The sequence below is a fragment of the Empidonax traillii genome, unplaced genomic scaffold (genome assembly GCF_003031625.1).
Source record: "Empidonax traillii isolate 1590-97213 ecotype Southwest subspecies unplaced genomic scaffold, ASM303162v1 scaffold371:size713392, whole genome shotgun sequence".
In the NCBI taxonomy this organism is placed as follows: domain Eukaryota; kingdom Metazoa; phylum Chordata; class Aves; order Passeriformes; family Tyrannidae; genus Empidonax; species Empidonax traillii.
Window position 1 is genome coordinate 273,131 of NW_020955564.1, and position 14,476 is coordinate 287,606.

The 14,476-nt window shown below is 42.6% G+C and overlaps 1 protein-coding gene across 3 annotated transcripts in view; it reads right to left on the bottom strand.

Moving 5' to 3' along the window:
- ROCK2 (Rho associated coiled-coil containing protein kinase 2) overlaps positions 1 to 5,563 on the bottom strand; it is a 97,417-nt gene extending 91,854 nt beyond the window's left edge. The window contains exon 1 of one of the 3 annotated variants that reach the window (XM_027892823.1): positions 5,345 to 5,563. In XM_027892823.1, the coding sequence (XP_027748624.1) occupies positions 5,345 to 5,494 (150 nt within the window). In that variant the 5' untranslated portion in view covers positions 5,495 to 5,563. The remainder of the gene's footprint in view (positions 1 to 5,344) is intronic. The other 2 variants (XM_027892824.1, XM_027892825.1) reach the window with 2 other exon arrangements.
- Positions 5,564 to 14,476: the final 8,913 nt, after the last annotated feature.

Consider the following 14,476-nt stretch of genomic DNA (forward strand, 5'->3'; position numbering starts at 1 on the left):
TTTCAATTAGGCAGCTTTTGTTACAGATTGCATTGCTAGACAAATAGCCAAATGCTTTGGCATTGCTCTGTCAGTAGTTAGAACTGAAAATACACTTTAAACCCAAGGTTTTTATCAGCATTTGTACACATTCCAACAGACACTGAGGCTACTAATAGTTGGAAAAGTGAAGAGTTCCTGAATTTTTATTCCTTCACATATAAAGCAGAAGAAAACTGTGCTAATTTGATGGTGTGGGTGTCTTTTTGTTTCCCTTAAGTTGTTAAAGAGACTGAACAACTAAAGGGTACAAATGACACACTCTGCAGTCTGATCAATACAGATGAAATATTGGGAGTGAACATTCCTCTTGTGAATACATATACACAATATCTGCAAGCATCTTGTATGGCAGTAAAAGTATTGAAGCTGAGCAAAATGTTCTTTTTGCTTTCTTACACTTCAAATGAAATACTTTAATCCTAATGTAGAATAAGACAGAATATAAGAGCAGGTAAAGCTGTCAGAAAATAGACCTGTCCTTTTCCAGCTAACTGTATTGCTATATATAAATCCATCAGAGGAGAACAATGAACAAAAGACAATTCTGTTTCCTTAAAGATCATCTTTTTCAACTCCACAGTAGATGTTCTAAAATTACAGATCAAAAATAGAAAATTTATAGAAAGAGTAAGAAATTAATAGATAAACAACAGCACAAGAAATATAACAAACAAAGAAAGGTTATTTCTTCAAGAACAGAGAATCATCTGGCCTTCTGACTACTTACTGGGACACAAATTTTAGATCAGATCCTGCTATCTGCTACATTTTCAGCTCTTCCCCATACTTGCTGGCTCAAATTAACACAACAGATTGCTCTTGCTGATTCAAAACTATGCGGCAATAAGTTCAGGAAAATGACACAACTTTCATATTAAATATGAAACACTTAGAAAGCTCATAAGGCCAAAATCTAGCAAAGGGATACACTGTGTCAGCCATGATGACCTGGAGACCCCATATTAACAGAGCTCAGATCTGCTCAATTTACACTCTTGATATAAAGTTGGCATCTACTCAGTTGATGAGATCATTATGGACAGATGCACCTATTGAAAGGATGAGAGTCATAGCTGTATCTGCAACCCACTTTTCATTAAGAGTAAAATTTCAGGGTCTCAATAGCAAGGGTAAACACAGATGAACATCTATTCATGTTCAAACTAGTGGAAACACACAGTTTACCTGTCAGTTTTATATTAACAAAAAAATAAATGGCCAATTAGTTCAGTTTTGTTTTGTGGGTTTGGACTTTTTAGGTTCTAAGGCATGTATATTCTGAGACACTTGAGCACTCTCCTGCTAATCATCTCTCCGTTTGTCAGTCCACCATGCTTGCATTCTCGGCGTAGCCCAGCACTGTGCTCACAATTTCACTGCTGCACTGTCTAATTGACAGTTTTAAGAGCTCCTTCTCTCAAAGGCTCACATAGCAACCATAACAGAGCAGGCAGAATACAGTTAACATTTTACACCACCAGTGTAATGCCAAAGTTTAAGCTTAACACTAAAATCCTGAGGCTTGGACTAAACGAATCCAGGGGCAGACACCAGATCCTTTCTCCAGGCAACTACCCTCAACTGCAGCCCCAGCAGAAGGCTCAGGCAGACCACTGCAGGGAGGAGGATGATAAGATTTATCTGAGCTGTTCGTCACCACCATACAACACTGAAGTTTATTTCAGCATGTGCTGCAGTGATACAATTACACAGGGCAAGGAAGTGGAGGTCTGGATTAGTTTTCCACAGCCTACAGTGACCTATCTGGCTCTAGTTTTAGAACACATTAAGTGTTCAGCTAACACTTGCCAGCGCACCCCTGAATAATGTGTATTGAATACTACAGAAAATAACTCGGTTAATACTGTAGATAGAGCTCATATGCAAAACCATAAATACACAAATGTATTTGAGAACCATTAAGTTCTCCTTAAATGTAGCTGTCAACTAGGTACTATTCAGTAGGAATGTATTTATAGATGGGTTTCTTATAGATCACCCAAGGTCAAATACCATTAGGTACTACCATCCATGTGTACGTGCAGTACACATAAAAATGTCACTTTGTTATATTAGTGGATGACACAACTGGCAGAAAAGCAAATAGTAAGAATATGGCAGCTTTACAAAGGGATCTGCACGATCTAAAAGTAATACACAAAACGGGTTTTCATAACCACTAATGCAATGTTACATGACCAAAAAGAGTAAGAGCTGTGACAACAAGGTTATTTATCTTAGCAGAGGCAACTTAACAACAGGCTTTCAGCACAATGCAATGAGAAAAGGAGCACTTGGTTGACGTCTGAATGAGGTTGCAATAAGCACTTCCCTTTGTAGATGTTTTGGTGGAACCTATCACTGAACACAGTATACAGTTCCAGCATTCCCATTTCATCTATCAGACCAAACCCAGAAGAACCCCACCAAGCACAGGCTGCACATCTGACATACACTAATGAGTGGAAAGTCTTCTATGATTTTTTGTCCCTTTTTTAGGTAGAAAAAGGATGGTGACAACCATGCCATACATTTCAATTTGGGTGGGGATGAGTTCTCTCTCTCTTTATGCCTCTGAACTGAGAATAAATGCCTTTTCAAAGATATTCTTTAATCAAACACAAACAATTATGCTCTACACAAGCATAAACAATAAGTCTTAGTCGATATAACATAGCAAAAATCACATCAGAAAATCTAATGGTCTCTCTTGAGCCCAAAGGGGGGTGGAAGGAACATAATCAATCAATGTATTTGGTTTTATAGATTCTCCTGCTGAAGAAATAGATGGATGTGGTCAGCCATCCTGTGGCCGAGGAGGTACACAAAGAAAGCCTCTTCATTTAGAGCCACTGAACGAAACAGCTCTTGATAGGCAGTGAAATTGTTATCTAGAGTAAGACAGCTTATTACCTCAGCTTTTCACGTCTTTCAAATTTACACCATGTGTTGTAGATTAAGAGTTACTTTTTCACTTTTTATGGCTTCCCAAATATAAAGCATGCACACAAAATGCAGAATAGCAGCTGTTTATGACTTTTTACACTGTAAGGAAATGAATTCCATTTTGAATTCCATTCCACATTTTTAGTTTTGGTTATGTTATTTTTGGAGGATGAAATAGTGGCATTCCAGCTAGTCTTTTTAAGATGTTTTCCCTGACTCTTAGTTTCTGTTGCTGCATTTCTACTTTAAACAAAAAATACATTTCCACTTATGATAATTTACACTGAAAGTAAGCTGTTTAGTAAACAGGTATATTTTTCAATATGAATATGATATTTTCACAATCAGACTGCTTAGCAGCATGCAAATACAAAATTAATGTCAAATAGTATAAAGCAACAATACTAAAGCCCTAAAGAAAAAGCTTTTACAGGAAATCCATTGCAAATTTCATAAATAAGAATAATAAATAGTTAATTATTTCATACACAGACATGTAGAATGCACAAGCCAGGACATTTGATTAATTAGTGTTAGATTTTACTTGCTGCTCGTTTTTTAAACAATACTTAGAGTGCAGAAAGCAAAGTGATGACCTTTAACATTACAAAAATGCACTTACAATCCAACTAACACTCTGCCATGGTTTGCTAATTTGCCCAATGTGTTACATGAAGCTATATTGTAAGCATACAAAACAAACAAACAAACAAAAATCAAGTTCTAAGCAACCCAGTCTCAATTTTGCAGTTAGAATTTCTCTTCAGAAACGTAAACATATTGCAGTGTATTTAATCTATGTCCAAGGCATGAGAGGCGAGACAAGACTAGAATCACACTGTTGAGTATAAAAGCAGAGAGTGTGAAAAAGTCTACTGGGGTTAAGTATTAACCTGATGCATTTTTCAGAACGACTGTACTATTTTTAACTGCTCTTTTTTGGCCACAGGTCAAAGTTTTCCTAGCAAAATACCAAAGTGAAAATGCTGGGAGCGAAGCCCAGAGGCAGCTCTCTTTGCTTTGGCCTAGGCAAAAACTTATCTGAACCCAGTCAGATCTGTAGCGCTGTTTCCCACTCCCCTCCACTGACTATGGCTGTCATTATGCCTCTGCACATCTATGAGAGGAGTAACACAGCACTGCAGCCTCGGGAAGAACATTTTTCAGATGTTATAGGAAATTCCTATATTCTCCACACAGCACAGGCATACATACTGTTCAGTCAGTTCCTGTATTTTTGGCCAAACAGAACTGAGCTATTTGAAAGCAGGAGGAAAAAAAAAAAAAAAAAAAAAAAAAAAAAAAAAAAAAAAAAAAAAAAAAAAAAAAAAAAAAAAAAAAAAAAAAAAAAAAAAAAAAAAAAAAAAAAAAAAAAAAAAAAAAAAAAAAAAAAAAAAAAAAAAAAAAGGACACAGTGTAAGTGCCTTGAGCAACTCTTGGAAGCCCTGGGATTTATTCCCCCCTTTTCTGCTCCCCATAACTGGGACACATTGGAAATCTTGGGACACACTGAAAAAATAAAATTTGAAGACCCCAAAGTTGAGTTAACAGCGACCATAATAATGATAACAATAACGATAATAACAATGATAATGATAATAACGACAACAATAATAATCTGTCTCTTACTGTCTTTCCAGAGTTTGGATGTTTTAAATGGGAAAATCTAACTCCCTTCTCACTTCTTCCCGAGGGCACGAATTTCTTACTAAATTATATTTCATACACTCACACAGAAAAATGCTATTTGAAACAGGAGACAAGACGAATCAATTTACCCCAGTGGAAAATAAACGTGACCCCACAGTACCCCCCAGTTACATTTCTCCCTTAGGCGTGTCCTTTTCCTGAATTATTTCCACACCACACAGCAACCTCATCTTTACCAGGGGACGTTTTGGAGGGGGTAAGCGATGGGTGCCCTCAGCGCACACAAAGGCAGGTACTTTGGCGACGGGCACCCGTGATTACGAGGCGCGAAAGCGAACAGCGTGAACGATGCTGGGCGAGCAAACAAGGCGCTTTCCTCCCCGGGTCAGATCTCGCCGGGGACACTTCTCACTTCCCCCACAGTAAGATGTACCAAACCGGGAAGCGCTCGCTCCCTTCTCACGGCGCCGTGTCCGTCCCCTCACCCAGCACAGCCCCGGGGGGCGAGGGCCGATCCCGCCACCTCCCCGCCGAGAGTGGCCCGGCCGGGGGCGTGGAGAGAATCTCTCGTCCTCCCCCAGGAAAGCTCTCTCAGGACGCGGGAGCCCTTTCCTTCCTTCCCGTTCCCTCCCGCCCGACCGAGGCGAGGGCAGCGCTCCCTTTGTTCCCCCGCCGAGCGCTGCCCCCGGGCGCGGCCGCCCCTCACCAGCAGGCTCTCCACGTTGACCGGGGAGCGCGGGTCGCGGATCATGGACTCCAGCTTCCTCTGGCGGCCCTCGAGCATCCCCGCCGCCGGCTCCGGCGCCTCGGCCGCCAGGGGAGCCGCCGACATCTTCCCCGCCGGCTGCTGGCTCATCCTCCGGCCCGCCTAGTGCCGGGCCCGCGGAGGGCACTGCGCGGGGCCGCCGGGCGGGCCTAGCGCGGCGGCGATCCCGGGGAAGGGCGGGGGCGGCGAGGCGGGAGCGGAGGGCAGCGCCGCCGGTGGCCGCCGCCCGGGCATGAAGGGCGCGGGGAAACGGCCGCTGCTCCGCCCGGGCGCGGGGAGAGGGGAGGGGAGAGCTGGGAGGGAGGGAGGGAGGGAGGGAGGGACGGAGCGCTTCCCGCCGTGCCCCCGCCTCTCCCCGCTCGGGGCGTCCCTCGGCGGCCGCCGGCTCAGTGCCCGCTCCGCCGGGACATCGCTGCGGGCGGAGGGAGGCGGGCGGGGAAGGGCGAGCGGCCGCCGCGGGGTCGAGCTCAGAGCGCGGCTCCTTCTGCAGTTCTCGCTGGCTGCCCGGGCGGGAGCCGCGATCCCCGCCGGCCTCGCCGCCCTGGCTGCGGCTCCGTCCCTCCCTCGCCGCTCACCCCGCTGTCCGCCCGGCCCGGCGCGGCCGCCGCTCCCCGGCCCGGCGCAGGCGGCCTCCCCTACCCACAAGGCCCCGCTGCGAGCGGCGCATTGCTCGGCTCTCGCTCACCGCCCCATATAGCCCTGAGCTCAGCGGGGCAGCGGCCGGGCCCGGGTGGGGCGGCCGCGCAGGGAGGGGGTTCTCCCAGGTCGGGTACAGCCGACCCACTCTGCCCGCGCACCGTGAAACGCGGGGAAAAAACAAAAACAAAAGCCTCCCGACATTAGAGAAAGCGGGCAAGCAGCGTTTCCGGTAGAACAGCAGTGCTCAGCGCGTGAATCATTAAATCATAAAATGGTTTGGGTGAAGGGACGCTAAAGATCATCTAGTTCTAACCTCCCTGGACACTTTCCACTAGACCAGGTTGCTCTGAGCCCCATCCAACCTGGTCTTGGACACTTCTAGGAATGGGGCATCTACAACTTCCCTGGGCAACCTGTTCCAGTGCCTCACTACCCTCACAGCAAAGAATTTTTTCCTAATGTTTAATCTAAACCCACTCTCTTTCAATTTGAAGCCATTCGCCTTACATGCTCTTGTTAATAGTTTTACCCCGTCTTTCTTTTAAGTTCCCTTCAGGTAGTGGAAGGCAGCAATTAGGTCACCCTGATGCCTTTTCTGAGCTGAACAATGCAAGTTCTCTGTCTTTTCTTATCAGTGAGGTGCTCCATCCCTTTCCTATGTGTATATCCTATGTGTATGAGAGGGAGGACGGAGAGAGTACTAAATGGTGCTGGGGAAGGTGCAGACCACCCTTGTGCACACTGAGGAGGATTAACCTCCACACTGTGCTAAAGGTGGGTAGAGCCACCTCACCACACTTGGTGGGCACTTAGAGGGGGCAGGATGCTGTTTACCAGACCCAGGCAAGAGGGGCTGGAGCAGGGAGGATGTCACTGATGCCCAAGCTGTGGGTGCAGGGGTGGCGGTGGTGGGTTGGATGGCAGAGATGCTCCAGAGATGTGGCTGCTGGGCAGATGTTACAGAGCAGAACAACAGAGACCAGGGAAGTGCTATTTGCTGAGGTGGAAGGAGCTCAGGGAGGAAAGGTTATCATTTTACTGTGTTGACTTTCAGCTGATAGCTGGATGTCAGTGAGCTGATGTCAGAAAAATGGCCCAATATTTTAACTTGAAAGGAAGAGGAGAGGGAGTCAGAGAGAAGTAAATATGTGAGTCACTCACATGGCTTTGAGCGAGATCACTCTCAGTGATATTCTGAGTCAGGGCCCCGACTGAAGGGGAGGTCTGTTCTGAATATCAACCCAAATTCCATAACTGGATTTTTTTTTACAGTACACTGAATCAAAATCCCCAAACCTGACTGAAACACACACACACACATGAACATTTTGAAGAGTCAAATTTGGCACTATGACTCACACTTTTTTCAGTGAACCACATTGAGTCTGTGAGTTTCCTGAAGGAATTGGTGAAAATCTGTTTGGGAGAGGCACTGGTTATTTATATCTTAAGACTGCTTCATCTCCAAAACAGATTAGGATCTGCTTAAACTGCAACACCACAAAAAAATCGCATAGTTTCCTTGAGCAGTTTACTTTGCTGTGAGATAAAAGAACTAGGTGCAACAACGAGTTGGATTACTACTGGAGTTGGGACATGGTATTGGTAGGATCATGAAGTTACACAGCCTAGCACATCCAACTGTTAAAAGCTCTAAATTACCTAAAATAAACATGATTTCTTCATTTACAGCCTATTCATTGGCTATTTTCTTGTAAGTGGCACAGCAGAAATGTTTCATTTTTTTTAAGAAGGGATTTAAAATAGGTTTGGACAACAGAGCAAACTTGGGGAGTGTGTTTCCAGTGATTGATAAGGAGCCTGTGCTAGGTTTTGCTAATGTCAACAGCAGTTTTGGGGGTGATTTCAATGAGCTTGGACTCAAGCACCAGGTTATGTGAAGAGCTAAGCTCCCTTCTCAGTTTCCCCTTGGCATAGGCTAGGTGCTTCTCTTTTCCTCATTTTTTCTTATCTATGAAATAAGCTTTGTAAAAACCAACCTTTACTTAGCTTATGTGATTTAGTGACATTGTTCAGGGTGTTATCTAAACAAAGGTAACAAAGAAATTCTTAAATAAGCATTGCAGTCCTTTTTACATAGAAAAAAAAAGTGTGATTATGACTTCAAAAGCAAGTGTGTAGAAACAGTACCTTCTTGAAATTCTTGCCCAATGGATCTGTTCCTGCAGCCTTCAGGACATATCTGTTTACTGACTAAACAAGTTTTAGTCTGTTACAGGGACAAATTGACAACGGCAGTCTGCTGAATTCCTTTGTACGACACAAATTCTCAACAAAATCATGAGCAGAAGCTTTATTGCTTTATATTGGTTATAAGTGGCAAAAAGAGTATCGAAAAAGTCAGATCCCTCTTTCAGCATTTGCAAAAAACACTGCTTTAACGTGCCCTAAAGGAAAAATAACACCACATTCTGTGGTCTTTTTGCAGTTCTACCTTTTCTGCCTTCAGTGGTGTATATCTCTGAGGGTATCACCTATGCCTAACAATGACCATCTAAGGAAGAACTGTTTCTACCCAGTCTCTGTATGCTAGTTTTGAAGTCCAATGCAGTGACTTGTCAAATGCTATTTACCATGGTTTTTAAGGCAAAGTCCAAGCCTTCCAGCATGCATGCTGCAGCTTTAAGCCTTAAGTCCACAGCTGGATCCTTCACCTCTCTTTCTTCTCCCTAAAAAGCCCTTTAACTCTTGAGGTGTCTACAGTCCAAATATGTTTTAGGTGTCCTGATACAGTAGGGAATTTGCTGTTGACCATTTTCAGTACTGGCTGCACGTTTAGGAACAGATTTGTAAGAAGTTGGTAAATGAGGCTTTTTGGTTAAAAGTCATCCCCATCAGGTCATTCCTTTATGGTATTCCATAGGGATCAAGCCTTTTCAGGAAGAAGAGGGATTTGGCTCTGGAGCTCAGGCATGCTTTCACTACTATATATTGCAAAAGAAAAAGGAGACAAACTACCCATTTGTGCATCGGCTATGCTTTTAGCACTTGCTGCTGGCTAAGTAAGGCTTTTGCAAATCCTCTTCTTAGGCTCTCACTCTCTGCAGATACTGAGAGGACAACATAAGAGCACTACTGACAGAGGAGTTGATTCTACTAATTGGTGGGATCTCTAAAATTTAGGTTTAGCATCTCACATGGATGTAGTCCCTTTTTGTGTTTTGCATATGGGAAAACAGATGCATAGAAGAGTTAAGTGATATCATGGACTATCTCTGTCTAGCGACATGAATCGACTCTCATCCCAAATGAGAACGAAATTGTGACAACCAAGTAAGAATTGTGACAACCCCTCCACTTAAATAGTCCGAGCAAATACAGAGTCTTTGAAAGCTTCCAAAATTAAACCATGTCAAACTGCTACAGGCAAAGCTGTATAACTATCGTCACTCGCCCGAGATGCTCCACTGACATAGATGATTGTTGTTGTGATGGAAATGGGACAAGAAATGGTTTTTTACATAATGAGGTCTCGAGACTTTGGAGGGTGTAGCTAAAGATCATCATTCTACCTCCAGAAAATAACATAGATTTATTTCATTAGTGGAAGGGTTTCTTTACTTTTAGACTCATAAATATGAAACGGGTGGAAAGGAATATAAGTTTGTTGGGGGCAGGCGTTGGGGTTTTTTGTTATTTTAATTTTCCTTTCTCACATGCTAGTGTTCAGTCAGCCTAAAGGTTAATGAATTATTTTTCTGGATTAAAAATAAACCTAGTTTTCTTCATTTTACATTAATGAAAACAGATGGGAAGGAAGGTGTATGACTTGTGTATCTAGGAGATATAAAAACACATGTTTTTGAACAACTCACAAAGTCAGCCACAATCTTCATCATTGATTTATTGATTCCAGTGTTGTCTTGGGGCAAATACTATAGTTATGTAAAGTACACTAAAAAAACCCCAAAATTAGTTAACATTCTTTCATTTAATTCATAGTACAGCATCGGTTGCATTGCAACTAGCGGCTTTAAATACAAGCAGCTTTTCAAACCCTATGCATTTCCAAACCAGCCCTCAGTAAGAATGACACTACCACATCAATTACTAGCACAGGCCAGCTATAAAATTACAAAACCACTCAGCCATCTAGATAATTAAATGCAAACCAAAGTAATCAAGCAAATGTTAAAGAAAATGTCTTCATTTGGTAAACTTTGTAGGTAAAGGCCTACATCTACTTTTCTACTTGGGAAGGAATATACCTTTGTATCTCATAGGTATGCCAGCTATCTGCTTCCCACTCCTTCAAACAGCATTTATAGATGATAAATACAGAACTGTCAGTTGGTATTGTCTTTTGCTCTGCTGAATTCAGTATCTTAAGCACAAATACCAGAGAATCAAGAAAAAGAGGTGTGAAACAAAAGTGGCTGCATAATGCCTGGGTGTGTCCTGATAATGCAGGACTTGGTCTCTGCCTGGCTCTTAATTGCTTACATAATTCTCCTGAGCTAACTAGCATTGCTTTTGTTAATAATGTAATTTTGTAGTTTCTTGGTTGCTGTGAAGACAGAAGTGAAGCTGTGTGAATCGAGGTTAATTGAAATGCTTACGTGATGGTGATGTGCCAGATTCCCCGCTGTAAGTCTCGGGAGGAAACCTGCAGTGAGTGTAGCTTGGAGAGTAAGGACAAAGTGACCTCGACTTTTCCTTTGCTGCTTTCTGCATTTAGGCGAAGTTTAGGGCTCTGTGGCCCATAGGTGTAAGTCAGCAGTCTGAGAGGCTGCTGTGATTTACAAAATCCTCCCCGCTGTACTGTCAGTAGGCTGTTTATGCCTCAGAGTACCTTAGAGCAGAGAAGGATTTCTGACACTCTTCTTTCTGCTATGAGCATTATCTCCAGCACTTCCTTTACATGACACATGCTAAAGGTTGCAAAATTGGAAACATGCAGGAGTACAAAGCTGCTGGTCCCTTGGAAGTGCTGGCCAGAGCTTCTCAAAGCTGCTTCTGCCTCCTTTTAATTCTGACTAGGGGACTAAGGATTGATTCTGACCTGTCACTTGCATGCCTATAATATTTATTTCTTCCAGTGAACACATACCTGTATGAACAAAACCATTTCTGATAGTTTATTCTGGATTTAAGACCAGACATTAAAAACTTTATTCCCAAAATGGAACCCAAATTCCAGAATTAAGTAAATAGGCTCCTGAGGAGAATCAGACATGTTAGAAAGGGAGCCCAACAATGAACAGAACTTATAAGAAATGTGCCCAAAGCCTTGTGTTTTTCCAGATGAGACGTAATCTGAACCAGCATGTCCCTCCTGATCCAAACCAGAATTCTTTAGCAGAGTGAGAACCTCTGTACGTGCTTTCCTTTCTCTGTCCTGTGGCAATTCATGTCGTGTAGCTCGCCTCTAAAAAAAATTCCTAGCCATTATCTTGCAGACTGGTGTGTGGTTTTGCCTCTTTAAGGATGCATTCTGCTCAAGAAGTCCTTATGCAGAAAAGGGCATCAATAAGAAGATAGGGATGCCAGGAAGAAAAGGATCCGTAGCCTATCAAAGGGAGTGCTGAGCAGGATGGAGGCAGAGAGGTAGATAGCAAACTTAGTGACCTTCACAATTGGACAGCTGTTGAGATTTTTGGATTGTGATCTTGGATTTTTGTGTAAGAACCGTTGTAGTCACTTAATAAATCCTTCTTTCAATCTGGCCTTTTGCCATAAGTATGCAGGAACTGGCTTGGAAAGTGTCAGTAAAATCCTGGGCACTGAATGCTCCCTGCAATTAGAGGGAAATGCCAGTAGAAGATGACTTGGATAGAACCGGCTAAGAAAAGATGATTAGTGCAGTGGTTCTGTGTGCATCCCTGAATACCCACATTATGTGTCTCTGTATTAGCACTGTCATTCCTATGCTCTGCTTTTCATCAAGACTTAGCTACTGTTAATTGTGGGGAAACCGAGCCAGCCTCGCTGATACTGGGGTGTAAACAACTACAGCTGCTGTGCCTACTCCCAGGGAACTTGCAGGGGCTGTAAAACAGAAGGAAGAACAGTTGTGAGCGCACTAGTGAAGACGTAGCTTTGCATATAAAGGTTTACAGTCTTGGAGAAATTACGTCATTTTATATGTAAACAACATCAGAGTCAAGCAGCAAAGTAACTACTCAGCACAGAGAGGGAGAGAGGATGGAGGGAGGAGAAGGGGAGGGAAGGGATTTTGATTGGTAAGAAGTACAAGGACCAGTCTTAACTTTTGAAATAGGAACCTTTTTATTTACCAGTATGAAATCCAGGCATGTGCTGCTTATGCTGGCTGTTTGTAGAGGGTCAGAAGACAACAGCAGTAGAGTTAAGGGTTGGAATATTGCTTGAAAGATCTGGATCATCTCAATGATGGGAATGATAGAAATAGGATATAATCATAAGGTACAGTCTATAGAGGGATGTGCACTTGGGAACTAGTAAGAAATTCTGATGTAATGTGGGAAGATACAATTTGGAAATAGCTGAGGAGAAGTACTTCAGGCTTCTGTTAGCTGATAAAAATAAGGAATTAAAAAGGATAGAAGGTATTGTAAAAATTAACAAAGATAGTCAAGTAAGATAGGGCAGGGCAAGGTCAAGTGAAAACACTGCTGGGACATAAATAGTTCCATTCATCTGTATTGAGGGAGAGGAACTGAAAATGGGAAATTAGCAGAGATAAAGGAACAAAGCAGCCTGTTTTATGTGAGGTGGCTTGAAAAACAGTTTTCTGGATTGGCAGAAGGGTGACTGAGAATATGGTGGTGCCTGTAGATACACTGAAGATGGCAACATCAAGGAGTCTGAGAGCTCTGTACGTTACAGAACAATGCTGACAGAAGAGCTTATGCAAGTAAACTGGCCACAAATAAGCTTAGATGGGATAAGAATGTTTCTACCTATTCACAACAGGGTTTTGGTACAACCCTTGTCCAAGTAAAGGCAGAAAGAAAATAACTACCTGCAGTGTGATTAGTGCACTTTGAAAGGGCTGTATGATGTGGTGTCTGGCACTGCAGGGACTGGAGTCGGGAGCTCTCAATGCTGTTTGCAATTCTTTGTGTAGCTGCAGGCACAAGGGTTTGTATGAAGTGCAGTGTAGTCTGGATGAAGGTGAAACCAAACTATTTCATGATCAGTTAAACACTTTGTGGAAGTTGCATTTTTGTTCAAAACCCGCAGTGAATGTAATAAAAATCAGCACAGTTTGGACATAGTCAAACTGTCTCTTTTTCTTTGCTGAAAGAAAATAACCTGAAGGTTTTTTGTTTGTTTGTTTGTTTGTTTGTTTGTTTTGCGGGAAACATTAAATGTTCTGTTTAATCTGATGTAGAATATTTGCTATGGATGCTTAAAAGAATGTCATAGCATGGATATACTTAGGATAAGGAAATCCTACTTTTGTCCAAGGAAATTTGAAGCAGAATTCTACTTCTTAGAAAGCTGTCGAAGGACTGGGTATCCCTGAAGCAGAAGAAAGGGGAAATTCTTCCTGACGGTGAAGCTGTTGACCTGCACAAAGTCACCAAGGGTCAGAGAGGGAGAGCATGAGAGTTATGGCTTCCTACCCTGGCAACCAGCATGCTCCCTTGGGAGGTGTGTCCCTATCCCTCACTGTCTGGACAAAATCTAAGTGGTAACAGGAAGGACTGAGCATAGCCTGCCTCAACCAGCCTCTGCTAAGGGGTCTCTGCTACCTAAGTAAATCCTCTGATCATTGAGCTGTTGGGTAATTGGGGACTTTCCTCCAACACAGTTTATCCCCTCCTTTGTTTTTTTCCAGCCAAAACTATTCAGCAAATTTGAAGCAAATAGTTTAGACATGACTGAAACCACATTTTCCGGGGAATTAACTATTAAAATAAATAAATAAATAAATCATCCAACTCTAACTATTACCACTTCTACAATCTATGCTGCTTCTTTTCCATGTAAATTAAAACACTTTTTTTTTTTTTTTTTTTTTAAGGTAACAGTTTGACCCATCTACTCAGACAGGGGAGTAAATTAGGCTCATTACTTCCGCTGTTCTAAAGTGCACAGTGTCTGTTATAGTACTTATAATTGAAGCTTATTTCTTCAGTTTACCAATCTTTTCCTCTCTTTGCAGCCCCTTTCAGTTCCAACAATTGGTCCCTGTAGGAGAGGGGACTCTTCACTATTACATTTTCATCCTTTTCTAGTCAAGTAATTTAAAGCTAATAAAAAAAAAGAAAGCACTTTTTTTCACAGGGCCTACTGCTAACTTATTGATAGTTTAAATAGATTATGCCATGCTACTAGATACAAGTTAAACCATTATAAACAAACAAACAAACAAACAAACGGATATCTCTAGCTGTACTTGAGAATAGTAGGAAATGTTGCAGTAAAACAGAATTTCACCTCTGAACCAAGTGCTGGACGTGATGTTGCCTGCAGAATGGCAGC